Below are 14639 nucleotides of genomic sequence, written 5' to 3'. Positions count from 1 at the left end.
CGAAATAACGACTCCCTAGAGTAATTCAGACTAATTACTCCCCAGTGCTTCCTGGGGCTCTTAAGTTGAGGTAGCACGTCCACGTTAATGGAGCCTGTCGCAGACTAATTTTGAGGCTTCCCCGTAGTAAGGACATGCTATTTCAATTTTGTTATTTCGGCAGTTATTAAATGGATTTTAGTTATTTCGAAGTGGTTTGCTAGTGTAGACACACCCTTAGAGATTCACCAAAACATACAGAATCATGAGCTTTTGTGAGTAAGACCCACTTCGTCAGATGAACTGGAATGGAAATAACAGAAACCAAGATGCATACAACAGCAGAGGATGTACCTGTCAATTGTAGGACCAGTGTTAATGAGGTTAATACATTTCTACATGAAAAGCTATGAATGGGACACATCCAGTCCACTTAATTAGCCTCATTAACATGGATCCTACAATTGCCAGGTACTACTTCTGCTGTTGTATAGATCTTGGTTTCTGTTATTTCCACTCCAATTCATCTGATGAAGTGGGTTTTACCCACGAAAGCTCGTGATTCTATATATTTTGATTAGTCTCTAAGGTGCCACAGGACTATTCGTTCTTTTTAAAGTTACAGACTAACACGGCAACCCCTCGGGAATGTTTAGAGTTTGATCAGCACCATGTCTATTAGAACACATATGAGAACAACAGAATTTTTGGTTTGGATAACTTAGGGCAACTTGTTTTTAAAAGGTGAGGGAGACAGGTAGATAGCCAGAGAATGTTCCCTATCTCAACTACTCCATTGGTGGCATCCACATCACTGAACCAGACAACACACTGGTGAGCCCAAATTTTGTTAAGAATGTGAAACTTTACCACAGTTTGCAAACTCATTAGGATGAAATTGGTCCAGTTTCTGGGTCTGCCCTTGGATTTAATGTTTCTGGTAGAAATAGAGCCAGACAGCAATTTTGATTACTTCAACCTGAAACTAGGTCAAAATGATGATGCCTTGATTGAATTTTCCTTTGACATTTTTTGCCCTAGCCCTGAAATTAGGAGCAATGCAACCAAGTGCCAGCTTGTGGAAAAAACAGGTGTGGCCATATTCCCAATACTGCAGTTGGTTGATATAAAACTGCTGCATTTTACTGCATGAAACTCGGAACAGCTTTACAAAATTTCAAACAAAGCTGAACTTCCACATAGAAAAATTTGGGAGACTTTTTGCTCTATTAGAAGGGCCAGGGAAAGTTCAGCAGGTTTCTGTATGTTAATTACACAATCCAATTTTGAAGTGGATGGGCTGGTTAAGATTGGTTATAATATTGATTCCAATTCCCTGGGTCTGATTGCTGCAGGCCTCCAATATACAGCTGGCACTTGCACCGGTATGAAATGAATATACAGTGCTACAAATATCAGCCTGGCAGCGATGCATACCCTCTTTGCACTGTTATAAACTGACACAGTGCAGGGGGGTGGAGAATCAACCAATATGCTCAACTCTTGCAACCCAGAGATTCCAGTGGCTCTAAACATTCGGTAACTTCCCCATAGAGTGCCATTCTCACTGCCTTCGTTTTTCTCTGGGTTGCATTACTGTTTTTTAAATAAGTGTCACACTATCGATTTATATCATCTCTAGCTTCCCCGCCCTCGCGCCCCTGGGGAACCATAGAAAAGTAGCCTTTATTTTCAATATTCCGACCAGAGTTTTAATTCTGAGAGGACTGTGGAGTCACAGAGATGATTGCATTTCCCTTGCTACTGTGATGATTTACTCTGGGGTTTCTTCTGCTCCTCCAAGTTAAAAAATAAATAAATAAAAACCAGGTGTAGAAATGAAGGCCGGATTCCCTGTGTGCAATGAGCAGAAAACCCTCATCTCCTCCCTGCTAGTAGAACTTCTCTAATGGAAAAGTCCAAGCTGACCATCGGTGCTTGACTGGAAAAGAGATGACTAGAGTCCGTTTTGCCTGCTGTAGTTGAAGTCGGTCTCTTCAATCTGAGTTTCTGTAATATTTGAGATTTTGGAGTGTGTCCTTCCTATCTCTTCCAGGGCACAGGCTAGAGAGTCAAGGTCTCCATCATGCTGATGCCGGGCCTCCCATAGGTCCAAAATGACAGCAGATGGGCTACTTTGTGTCGCAAAGTAAGAGAGATTCCTATAAGAAAAAGCAAGGTAAAACAAAAGGGTTAGAAAAGAATTGATGTGGTTACCTCTGTGAACACGAAACTGACCCTTGGTCTATACCATGTTTGGCCACAGATCCATTTGCAGACAAGAACGTGGACATCGTGGCCTTTAAAGACTCGAACAGCGGTCCCCCAAAATAACGATTTTCTTTACCCCATAGCTTTGTTTCTCTAAAACAACCCTTCCCCCTCTCTCATAAAAACTGGACTTGAAAACAAGAGAGAGAATAGCAATTCATGAAACCCCTTGCGGTGCCTAACCTTCAGGTGACACAGACTCAGTTTATCAGAGGATGGATAAAAGAAGATTTGTATATTAATATTTTGCCATAGCCACTAATGCTACATAATTTAGGCAGCAAATCAACTCCACAAAGTAGTGTAGTGAAACGTTATATATGTAATGTATTTGTGTGTGAGTGTATCCAATTGAGTTTGTCAAGAAATCGACTTCTTACGGATCGCGGCGGTGATAAGTTATGGGTATCATTTATTTTGCTGGGACTCCTCACTTGTACATTTTGATTTTCTTAAAAGATACACGGTCATGATTTACGGAACTTTGCAGAGCATTATGTGGAAGGGAGCTGGCAGAGCGCACAGGTTTTTCAACACATATTATCCTAAGCCTCGGCCATGATGCCTCAGTTTGTCTGAAAAGCAAATGTACAAGTGGATGTGTCCATCAACCACGTACATCCATGGTGCTGACATACATACATACACAATATAAAAAGATTAGGCACAGAGAGGATGTGTAAAATACACACACACAAGAAGGAAGGAAAGTGATTAAACTGTAGAGTAGAAAAGAAACGTTAAGGCTTGAGAGAACTATTTATTTCTATAATGAAATGTCAAAACTCTAACTCAAATGCTTATTCCAAGTACTCCTGGATCATTTCACTAGACTGCAATTTCACATGCTGCCTTCCCCACTGGATTTTTTCTAATGCCGAAGCCATCCCAGCTCGCCCTAAAATTAACAGCCCCACATCTCAGTTGTTCCATACCATTGAGTTTCCCGCAGCCACTGCGGACAACAAAGGAGCAGAAGGCGACCCTCTCGTGTGATAAAGATCTATGGGTAATTACCTAATTCCTGGCAAAATGTTATGACTAAACCTTCTGGTATTGGAGTTTAAATCAATATTTACTGATGAAAGCCTGCTGGAAAAAAAAACCCTAACCTGATAATGAATCAACACACGCATCAGGGCAACCTATGCATGTGAGAAAAGCCTCTCTGTGTCCTATAGAAGCCGAGGGTAGCATTTCTCCTGGTGTCATGATTTCAATTTAAGCAACTGTACAATGACCCAAGCCACTTCCAGAACTCGAGTAGAGCTAGTCTAAATCAGCAATGCACATCTGCACATCTTATTTCTCTTCTATTATTACCTTTCTTTTCAAAGGTTACCTTCAAAGCACAGCTGAGAAAGTTCTTAGCTAGGCACAGCTAGAGAAAACTTTGCTTAAAATGTGTACCACCAAACAACTTCTATCTGCTGTTACTCAAGAGGATAAAAATAACTGACAAACCTTCTTTTCATAGTTGTGGGGGGTTTTTTTTCACATAATCATAGAACACTGGAATGGGAAGGGACCTTGAGAGCTCACCAAGTCCAGTCCCGTGCCCTCGCGGTAGGATCAAGCACCATCTAAATCATCCCTGACAGGTGATTATCTAACCTCCAATTATGGAGATTCCACAACCTCCTGAGGCAATTTATTCCAGACTGAAACACCATGACAGTCAGGAAGGTTTTCCTCATGTTCAACCTTAACCTCCATTGTTGCAATTTAAGCCCATTGCTTCTTGTCCTATCATGAGAGGTTAAGGGAAATAGTTTGTCTCCCTGCTCCTTGTAACACCCTTTTAGGTACCTGAAAGCTGTTATGTCCCCTCTCAGTCTTCTCTTTTGCAAACTAAACACACAAAATTCTTTCAGTCTTCCTCATAGCTCATGTTTTCTAGACCTTTAATAATTTTTGTTGCTCTTCTCTGGACCTTCTCTACATCTTTTTGAAATGTGGTGCCTAGAATTGGACACAATACTCCAGCTGGGGCAAAATCAGCACAGAGTAGAGGGGAAGAATGACTCTTTGCATCTTGCTTCAGTATAAGTGTTTTTTATCATAACGTAGAATCACGGTCCTTTATGCACACACAGTTTACTACTTACGTATAGCATCCTGCCCTCTTAAAATTCTAGGGTCTCATCTACAGCAGGGTTAAACTGAAAATAAGCTACTCAACTTGAACTGTGCTAATTGTCTAGCTGAAGTTGAAAGCTTATTTCAACTTTTGGTGCTGTCTACATAGCAGTTATTTTGAAAGAGAGCACCCTTCCCCCGACTTCCCTTACTCCTCGTACAATGAGGGTTACAGGAGTCGGAGTAAGCAGTCCTCCAGCTCGACATTATTTCGACATTCTGTCGAAATAACTGCTTGTGCGTAGACGTGGACTATGTTGACTGCTGTGAAGACATAGCCTAAATGAACTCCGTGCATTGCCCAGTACAGATTAATATCAATCTCCGCTAGCCAGGTTAGAATTACTCGTCATGCATCTGACGAAGTGGGTCTTTGCCCACAAAAGTTTATGCTCCAATCAATGTGTTAGTCTATAAGGTGCCACAGGACTTCTCTTTGTTCATCAAGCAAAGTATTACTCTACAGGAGGAACAATGAAGTCAATAAGGTACGTGTTGAGTAAACTACTACTCAGTGTATGAAAGTCAGAATGCAGCTTTTTCATATTAGTGACATTATTTTGTGGGTAGAAAAAAAAAAGCTTGTTTCATATAAAACTGGGGCATGCGTGAGAGATTCTTTCCCCAGCATCCCGTTACCATTACATTTAGAGAAGTGCCATTTAGCTCTGGGTTCGGTGCGGCACTGCCTTCGAAAGATGGACTGTCAGAATGTGATTGTGTGTGAGAAAGAGACTCTGGTTTGATCATCTGGAAAGAGGGTGACTTATTGCATGTACCTGCAAATGCACTTTGTATACAACAACTTAATGTGAGCACCAGAGATTTGAGAGACGATGCAGAGTTTGCAGCACAGACAGGAAAAGGGATCTGCCGGGGGAATTTTTGCTAATGAGGGGAAGTGGCTACAGTGACCTTGTTCGGGCTTGTTGCTATGCTAGCTTGCTAATGGTGTATTAGAGACTGGAATAATAATGACAGCTCAGGTAAACACTGTGTTCTGTCTGCTGCCAATGCCAGCATTGCTCTTTTCACGAGTAACTAACGTACGTCCAGGGGCTTCATCCTTTATTTTTAGGCGTTTTTTTAAAAGTTTTTTTGTTTGTTTGTTCCAAAAGCATCTCTCTTGCTCTGGATGGTAGGTAAACAAACTGTAGCCTAAGCTTCAGAGGGGTAGCCAAGTTAGTCTGCACAGGATAAACTTAAAAAACAACAAATAGTTCTGGTAGCACTTTAAAGACTACCAAAACATGGAGATGGTATCATGAGCTTTCGTGGGCACAACCCACTTCTTCAGATGACTGCAGTGTAGCCAGTTTCAAAGAGATATAAAGTATCTCACTCCGGTTGGCTATTTATTATTATTATTATTATTATTGCATGGGCAATGCATGTGTCTAACAGGCTCATAAAGACACAAGCCATCTCTCAGTAAGGCAGGGTCAGCTATTCCAATATGAGGTCCTAATCGACACCTGGAGTTAGAAGGCTGTCCTTCCTTCAAAGGGCAAGTAGTGGGTAGCTGTTAATGGAAATTAATTTGCAATATGATGTAAGCTCCTCTCAAATGTTTGCTGTTTAATGCCAAGAGGCACGGTGTATTGCAACAGCATGGGCCACGAGCAATATACCTATTTCCAGAGCCTATCTATTCCAATAATAGACGCTGATCTCAGAAGCAATTGTCATTCTTTTCTGAAGCATTTACCGCCCCATGCCAGTGAACACTCATTTCCTACAGCCTATTCTTGTATGCCTTGGACACTAATTGTACATGGATCTCCATCCCACCCGATGGAAGATTATGCTAGTCACAGAACAAGTCAAATGAATATGCGTAGATAGCTTTTTTTCCCAGGTACTCCGTGCTACAAAAAGCAATTCAAATTGTTGCTAATGAACAGGAAAACAACATTACAAGTACAGTGCCTCCTCAAAAAGTATTAGTACCAATGGGGAATTGAAACACAATGAAAATATTAATCACTTCTATATCGCACTGGTCTCATTAAATGAAAGTCACTTATGTGACCGAAATCAACTCTCTATATAGTTTTTTAATTGCAAAATAGAGTCAAGACTCTGTTTATACCAAAAACAAGTAATTGGAGAGACAAAAACTGCACTTGATGCATTCTGTTTGTCAGAGTTTCACCTGAAACTCAGAATGTCAGAGTTATAGTAAAAAAAAAAAAAAAACACAACAACAACCCTGCAGAACAGCCTCCAGTAAAACACACGCACAGGTTTCACTTCTGGGAAAAATATTGGAAATAAGCTAGCTTAGTTTACTCTGAATCGTGCTTGTACAATATATAGCGTTGCTGAACACAACTTACCCACCTCCCGTAGAACAAGATCAACCCTAAGTCCAGCTATGCTTTCTTCCTTCACAACAATGTATAATGGTTCAGTCTTATCTGGTTTCATGACTTAGAAACCAGTGAAGAACCACTCTGCAAGGAGCTCAGTATGACCTGCATTTATTGGTGTTTTAGTTAGGGCTAGATCCTACAAAGGATAAAGATGGGGTACTGTGAAAAAGCCATGTGCTGAATCACTTGTAGGTCTGCTGATGAGTGTGGTACTTTGCATAAAATCTAGATGAGGAGAACTAGAGTATCTGGGCTGAAGGTCAGCAACTATGCACCATGCACAGAGCATAGAGTATCCATGAAAGATAGAATTCCGTTGTCTTGTCTACTTTGGCCATGTCTTCACTCTGGGGAAGACCGATATGGGATTGCTCTTCTGGAGTTTGATTTAGCGAGGTCTAAAGAAGACCCGCTAAATCAAACTCAGAGTGTGCCCTATCAGACACTGGTGGTCCTGCTCCTGTGGGGAGGGAAGATGTGGGGATGGCACGGAAACTCAAATTAAGGAACGTCGACTCCGGCTACATAATTAGCATAGATGGAGTTGGGTATCTTAATTTGACCTTCCCCTTTAGTGTAATCCTGGCCTGAATCCATCTCTGGAAGTCTTACCACCTCTTACAATGTGTCTATACAGTACCTAGCACAAATAAGAATCTTGCTGGGAGTTTCCAGGTACTATCCTAACATATAATACAGTTTGTCCTTGAAATACCAACCAAAGACACTGACACTGCCTGACTCACATGACTTCCCCTGATGTCAGTTTCTAAACACAGCTCTTTAGAACCTTGCCACAAAATTAGAAAATTGATTAAAAACACTGTTCATCACCGCTACAAGGTACAAATAGAGGACAAGAGTTGAACAGATGTAAATAAATGTTTCCTTTCTATATATCAAAATCTAATGTTATGTTATTTAGATAAGACTAAAAAACCAGAAGGGCTATGAATCCTCATGCTTCATGGCATAAGAGAAACACTAACGGCATGTCTACACTGCACGGCTATTTTGAAATAAGCTATTCTGGAATAGTTATTCCAAAATAGCTTATTTTGAAATAGCACGTCTACACTGCAGGGAAGCCACAAAATTTGTCCAAGGCTGGCTTCCCTAATGTAGACGTGCTACTTCGATATAGAGTCCCAGGAGGCACTGGGGAGGAATAACTTAGAATGGTCACGGTGAGGGGCTAGTTCAAAATAGCAGCAGTGGAGCATCTATACACGCCTTAGTGCAAAATAGCTATTTCGGAATGGGCCTCGGAATGAGGTTTATAGATTTTGGAATAAGCCGTCCGTTATTTTGAAATTATTTCAAAGTAATGGAATGGGTGTATAGACGCTCACATTGTTATTTCAAAATAACGCTAGTTATCTATTTCGAAATAACGGTGCAGTGTAGATGCACCCTAACTGATGGAGGTTAGGAAGAGATTTTCCCCATGGGCAGGTTGCTCTATATTTATCTATCATGAGGTTTATCACACTGAAGCATTTGGTAATGGTAACTGTTGGGGAAAGAACTAGAATACACGGGTCACTGTTTTGGCCTAGGATGGTAATTCCTGTGAATTCTCTGAAAAGAAGGATGTTTTTGTTTTGCCACCTCTTTATCACAGTGATCTCAAAGTTGATGCAGCAGTGACTCTGACTCAGTAATTCTGCTAACGTGACTCATTTTGCATAACACAAATATCGTCTGCTCTGGCTAGACTCAGCGACAATTCACTTAAACTGTACACTCAACCTTTTGTGCTGTGTAAGTATACCACCTAGCATAATGGGGTCATGGGACATACTCAGGACTCCTAAATGCTATGGTAATACAAACAGTATTTTTTAAAAAAACCTCGTTATTCTCAGTATTCATCCTTAAATAAATAACTGGGAGAAAATATTGTAGAAGAACACCACACACTGCAGTCAATGCCATGGCTTTATCTCCTCTCTGCTCGAAAGGTTAATATCTTAGAAACCAAAGCAATTAATATGTTGGTAATGGAGAGATTTTTAGAATTCATTCATTTACTCAATGGATGCTGACAAAATACCTCTTTTCATTTTGACTGTACAAAAAAGTGACCTTGGCGCCCACTGCGAATGAAGCGAGATGTCCACCGCGTGGATAGCTAAATAAATATCAAAGGCACGTTTAGCCATTTGTCAGGCAGCTCTATGGGGGCTCAGCTTTTCACATAAAAAAAAAGGAGGCCGAACGTGACACCCGGCCACAGTGGTCGCTAATGCATCGACCCAAGCGCATTTCTGAAAGATGCTCCTGGCCATCCGCGCGCTCTAAACCATCCCTCCCTCACGAAAAAGAGAAGCTCGTTACTGAAGAGCTGGTACCACAGGAAAGCCCATGCTCCCATCGCGCCATAGCAAAGGAGTAGGAAGGACAACCCACAGTCAAAGCAAGGGAAACTTCCACAACTGAAAGAAAGTGTTGGACCACAACTGAACGCTGCTCGGGGGAGGGTGGCAGAGAGGAGGGGAGGACACAGTTGCCCATGGGCCACAGGAGAGATTCACATGCCGGTAATGCCTGCCAGTGGGGTAGGAGAGGCTGCAACTTACCCTCTCCACCCATGTTTCTCCATCCTGCTGCAGCTCAGGGCTGCTGGGACTCTCTGTTCACTGAGCAAAGTGGCGTTCGGGGGCGCCGATGTCACTCCTGCCCCCCCCATCTCTGCAGAGCAGGAGAGGGGAAGGGAGACGGTCAGGAACAGAGCAGGAGAGCCGTCAGCGAGTGGCTTCAAGAGACAGCTCTGACCTCTGTCAAATTTCCTCGCCTCAGCAGCCCCCCAACGCAGACTCTCTCCTCTCACATCTCTCCCCCACACACATTCCTTTCTCTTGCTTTCTCTCACACACACTATCCTGTCTGTGACACCCCCCCCACACACACACTGTGGCTGTGTCCAGACTCCATGCCTCCTTCGACGGAGGCATGTAGATTAGCCACATCGGAAGAGGGAAATGAAGCCGCGATTAAAATAATCGCGGCTTCATTTAAATTTAAATGGCTGCCCCGATCTGCCGATCAGCTGTTTGTCGGCAGATCGGGAGAGTCTGGACGCGATGCCCCGACAAAGAAGCCTTTCTTCATCGACACAGGTAAACCTGGTTTCACGAGGCTTACCTGTGTCGATGAAGAAAGGCTTCTTTGTCGGGGCATCGCGTCCAGACTCTCCCGATCTGCCGACAAACAGCTGATCGGCAGATCGGGGCAGCCATTTAAATTTAAATGAAGCCGCGATTATTTTAATCGCGGCTTCATTTCCCTCTTCCGATGTGGCTAATCTACATGCCTCCGTCGAAGGAGGCATGGAGTCTGGACACAGCCTGTGTTTGTTTCTCTTGCTCACACTCACACACAAACTACCCTGTGTCTGTTTCTCTCTCTCACACACACACACGCATACACACACACTATCCTGTCACTCTCTTTCACACCCACACCCTTTTCTCTCACTGTCTCTCATACACACTATCTTGTCTGACACACACACACTCTCCCGTGTCTGTTTCTCTCTCTCAAGTGCGTACGTATACACACACACACACAAAATCCTGTCTATTTCACTCTGTTACATATACACACAAACTGTGCTCTCTCTCTCTCTCTCTCTCACATACACACACACACAAACACATACACTCTTACATATACACACAAACTGTGCTCTCACTCTCTCTCTCTCTCTCTCACACACACACACACACACACACACACACACACACACACACACAAGCCCTGTCTGTGTGTCTCACACACCTCTCAGACATACAGTTGTATCATTGTTCTCATTACCCCTTGGTATTTCCTGGAATGTACTGTGCTGAGGGGAGGGGGGCAGGTCAGGAGAAGAAAGAGGAAGGCACCAAGGGACAGGGTGCAGGAGAGACAAATGCCAGGCAGCCAAATGGAGACAATGAGGAAAAGGGCAGGAGGGGAGATGTCAGTGGAAGGGGGGCAGGGTGATGCTGCGAGAGCAGAGGGTAAGGGCATTGGAGGTTTAAGGGGGGAGGGGGAGGTGCTGGGAGAAGGCTTGAAAGAAGGGGTGGGCATGAGGAAGGTGGGGATGGAGCAAGGCATGTGTGAGGGCACACGGGCATGAGGGGAATGGGGGGCAGAGAGTGGGGAGGTGGGGAGGGGGTGGGCATCGGGACAAAGAGGGCAAAGGGGGCGGGGCAGTAAGGGAAGGGAGAGGCACCAGGAGGGTGCAGGGGTAAGGGAAGGTGCAAGTGCCAGGGGATTCTGGGGGTGAAGCAGAAGGGCAGACACCTGCAGGGGAGGGACCAGCACCGGAGGAGAGAGGCAGGGCAGGTGTGTAGAGGGAGGTGTTAGGAGAGGGGATGAGGAAGGGTAGCTCACATGATCAGAGTGGGGCTACTGGAGGAGTGGGCATGGGGGGAGAGAAGGGCTGGTGGAGGGGGCAGGTCTCAGGAGGGCTGAGGGCAGCGAGAAGGGCAGGAGTCCGAGTCAGGACAGCAGAGGAGGGTGAGGGGTTGGGGGGCAGCAGGCACCACTGGAGCTGATGGAGCAATACAGGGAAACTGTTAAACGCTTACAGTTTCCAGTCCATTTTTACATTCTTTAATAAAATATACATCGGCTTACAGGGCAGGCGGGGGGGGACTAGACCCATTCTGGGCACCACCACAAATTATACAAACCTGCCGCCCCAGGGAAGAGATATTCAGGCATCTGAGAACTAACATTATGCAATGTACTATCTGAGTGCGTCACTATGTCGTGTGAGGGAAAAAAAATATTCTCTCTGCCTCAATTCTTCATTTGTAATATGGCAGGGCAAAAATCCTTAGTTTACACTAGGGCCGTGTCTACATTGGCCTCTATTCCGTAATAGGGATGCAAATGTAGCACTTTGGAATAGGCAAATCTGCGGGGGATTTAAATATCCCCCACGGCATTTGTATTAACATGGCTGCCGCTTTTTTCCGGCTTGTAGATAAGCCGGAGAAAAGCGCCAGTCTGGACGCGATCCTCCGGAAAATAAGCTCTTTTCCGGAGGATCTCTTATTCCTACTTTCAAGACCTTATTTTCCGGAGGATCGCGTCCAGACTGGCGCTTTTCTCCGGCTTATCTACAAGCCGGAAAAAAGCGGCAGCCATGTTAATGCAAATGCCGTGGGGGATATTTAAATCCCCCGCGGATTTGCCTATTCCAAAGTGCTACATTTGCATCCCTATTACGGAATAGGGGCCAATGTAGATGCAGCCCACGGCTTTATTTCAAAATAACCCCCCTTAAGTTGAATTAATAAGCGGAGGGTCCACACGACCATGTTATTTTGAAATAACGGGTCACTTATTTCGAAATCTGTACTCCTGCTTTCCTCAAGGAATAACATTAATTTTGAAATAGTTCTTTTGAAATAGCGGTAGTGTGGATGCTGCACTGCTGCTATTTCGAAATAACGACTCCCCAGAGTAATTTGAACTAATTACTCCACTGTGCTTTGTGGGGCTTTAGGCCAAGGTAGTGTGTTCACATTAACAGAGCCTACCTCAGACTAATTTTCATACTTCCGCATAGTGTGGACATGCTAATTTGATTTTTTTATGTCGGGAGTTATTAAATCGATTTTAGTTTCTTCAAAAGAGTTTCCTAATGTAGACATGCCCTAAGTGACTGACTGAAGAAGATATGTGGCAGAACTAATTTCCTGAGTCCCCGTCCAGTGTCTTATCCATTAAACCTTCCTGCTTCTCACTAGCCTTCTTAAATTTTGCCTTTTTTAGACTGCTGCACCATTGAGATGTTCTTATGAAGTTCAGCCAACCAGCGAAAACTAGCCAGTTGGTTGTATTTGAATATTCGTCTGTACTGTTTTCATGAGAAGCAGAAAGTAAGACACTGGCTAGTCCATTTTTATGGCTTTAATTTAGCCAACTGGAAAAATACAAGCAAGCAGCATAAATCTAATCCCTCCACCTCCAGTGTTTTCTCCCTTGTAATAATGCTGGACTACTGGTGAGCATAGATGGGCCATTTTTGGAGCATGGTTTTTGAGCTGACAAAAATATCCATTAAGTAATTCTTTCCTCCAAATCTAATTCAAAATCAGTCTGTGGAGAGAAAAGACCAAATAATTTTTTTCAGAGTATCAAGCCCTAAGGGACACACAATGGACTATCCTTCTATTGTACAGCAACGTAGAAATCTCCCTGCCTGCGGTAATTTGCCTGCTGGGTATGTGTTGGCAAAGATGCTCCAGGTCATATATAAGGAAGTCTGAATTTTCAATTTAGCACCATCCAAAGCATTTAATCTGGAGGAGAAAGTGGTTCCTGTTTTCAACTGTTAATCACAAAAACAGATGCATGAACTGCAGTTTACCGTGGGAATAAGGCAAACAATTCTTATTCAAACATCTTTTATACAAGCCAACCAAAAAAAAAAATCATAGCAGCAAATTATTCCCATTGTGTATGTAAACATGCACCTTTCCAACTTGCCTTCCATTACCTGTTGATGCTGTTTTTCTGTGCTAACATCTGCCAGTCTTTGCCTTTGGCATTAGGTGTGTCAAATGTTGCACATATTCTCTGTCTAATGGAGTATGGGATTTTGAAGGCTTTTGGACCCGTTTGTGCAGGGAAGTTGCCGTCCTCATGGGCAAACAAAGTGATGGTTTCTCGCTCATTCTAGACACAAGATAAAACAAAACAATTAACAAGTCAGTAGGTACCCTAGGTGCTTTTATACTGAGGCATGGACTTGGTCAAAGTTCAGTGGAAGTCCATGGTATTGTTGGGATGTAATTACAGAACAACTAATGTATAGCTTTAACCACTGGACCATTCCCCGTGTCATCACTGAATTATGCTCTAATTCAGGGGACTCCAACCTTTTTAAGCACGAGATCACTTTTTTAAATTGAAGTGCAATCCAAGATCTAGTTCGAACCCAAATACCCTTGCCCCGACTCCTTTTTTCCCCTTCTCCAAAGCCCCACCCCTGCTCACTCCATCCTCCCTCCCTTTCATCAGGCGGGGGCAGAGAGTTGGGGTGCAGGCTCTGGGCTTGGGTTAAGCGATTTGAAGTTTGAAGGGCTCTGAGCTGAGCCTGGGGCAGAAAGTTGGGGTGCAGGAAGGGGTTCAGGGTACAGGCTCTAATAGGGAGTTTGGGTCTGGGGGGCTCAGAGTTAGGGCAGGGGCCTCGGGTGCAGGAGAAGGTTTATAACAGGGGCAGGGATTCAGGATGCGGGCTCCAGCTGGACACTGCTTACCACAGGTGGTGCAGTGGGGCTAAGGCAAGCTCCCCCCTGCTCTGGTCCTGCAGCGCTCTCAGTTAGCCAACAAATTCACTCCATCCCAAGCCCTGTTGTGCCCCCTGTTCTGTGGAGATAGACTACAGGGTGGGAGAGAGGCACCCTGATATCAGTGCCCACTTCTCCCTCCCCTGCCCTGCCCAGCAATCAGGGGTGGAGTGGATAGCTCCAGGGCGAAGGGCAGGAGGTACACAGCAGTGGGGGGAAGGACAGCTGAAATGCCGGCATTTGATAGCCTCTTGGCCAAGCCAATGAAGGTCACCTGTCAGAGGCTCCAAGATCTACCAGTCAATCCCGATCTCCTGGTTGGTGCCCTCTGCTCTAATTAATTAGTAATAGCATCAGCATTCACACACACATACACACCTATACGTCCATGAAAAGAGCTGGGCATCTTGCTGTTGTGAAAGCTGTCATGTACCGAATGGAGGTATTGTTTCTTTTCTGGCTATGTTCATTGTCAGTGTGCCAAATTGAAGGACTTTAGGAGAAACAGTCAAACAGAATAACAGAAATGTAGAACTTGAAGGGGCCTCGAGAGGTCAGCTAGTCCAGTCCCACTGCGTGT

The 14639-nt window shown here is 44.1% G+C and overlaps 1 protein-coding gene across 1 annotated transcript in view; it reads right to left on the bottom strand.

Annotated features, from left to right (window-relative positions):
- Nucleotides 1–512: 512 nt before the first annotated feature.
- Nucleotides 513–14639, bottom strand: part of UNC5D (unc-5 netrin receptor D) — a 359887-nt gene continuing 345760 nt past the window's right edge. The window contains exons 19-20 of the mRNA XM_075910658.1: nucleotides 13267–13445; nucleotides 513–2141 (exon numbers count right to left, since the gene is read on the bottom strand). Coding sequence (XP_075766773.1) covers nucleotides 1937–2141; nucleotides 13267–13445 — 384 coding nt within the window. The 3' untranslated portion in view covers nucleotides 513–1936. The remainder of the gene's footprint in view (nucleotides 2142–13266; nucleotides 13446–14639) is intronic.

The sequence above is a fragment of the Pelodiscus sinensis genome, chromosome 28 (assembly GCF_049634645.1).
Source record: "Pelodiscus sinensis isolate JC-2024 chromosome 28, ASM4963464v1, whole genome shotgun sequence".
NCBI lineage: Eukaryota > Metazoa > Chordata > Testudines > Trionychidae > Pelodiscus > Pelodiscus sinensis.
The sequence above is the reverse complement of the archived record's forward strand: the minus strand, read 5'-3'. Positions and strand labels throughout refer to the sequence as shown.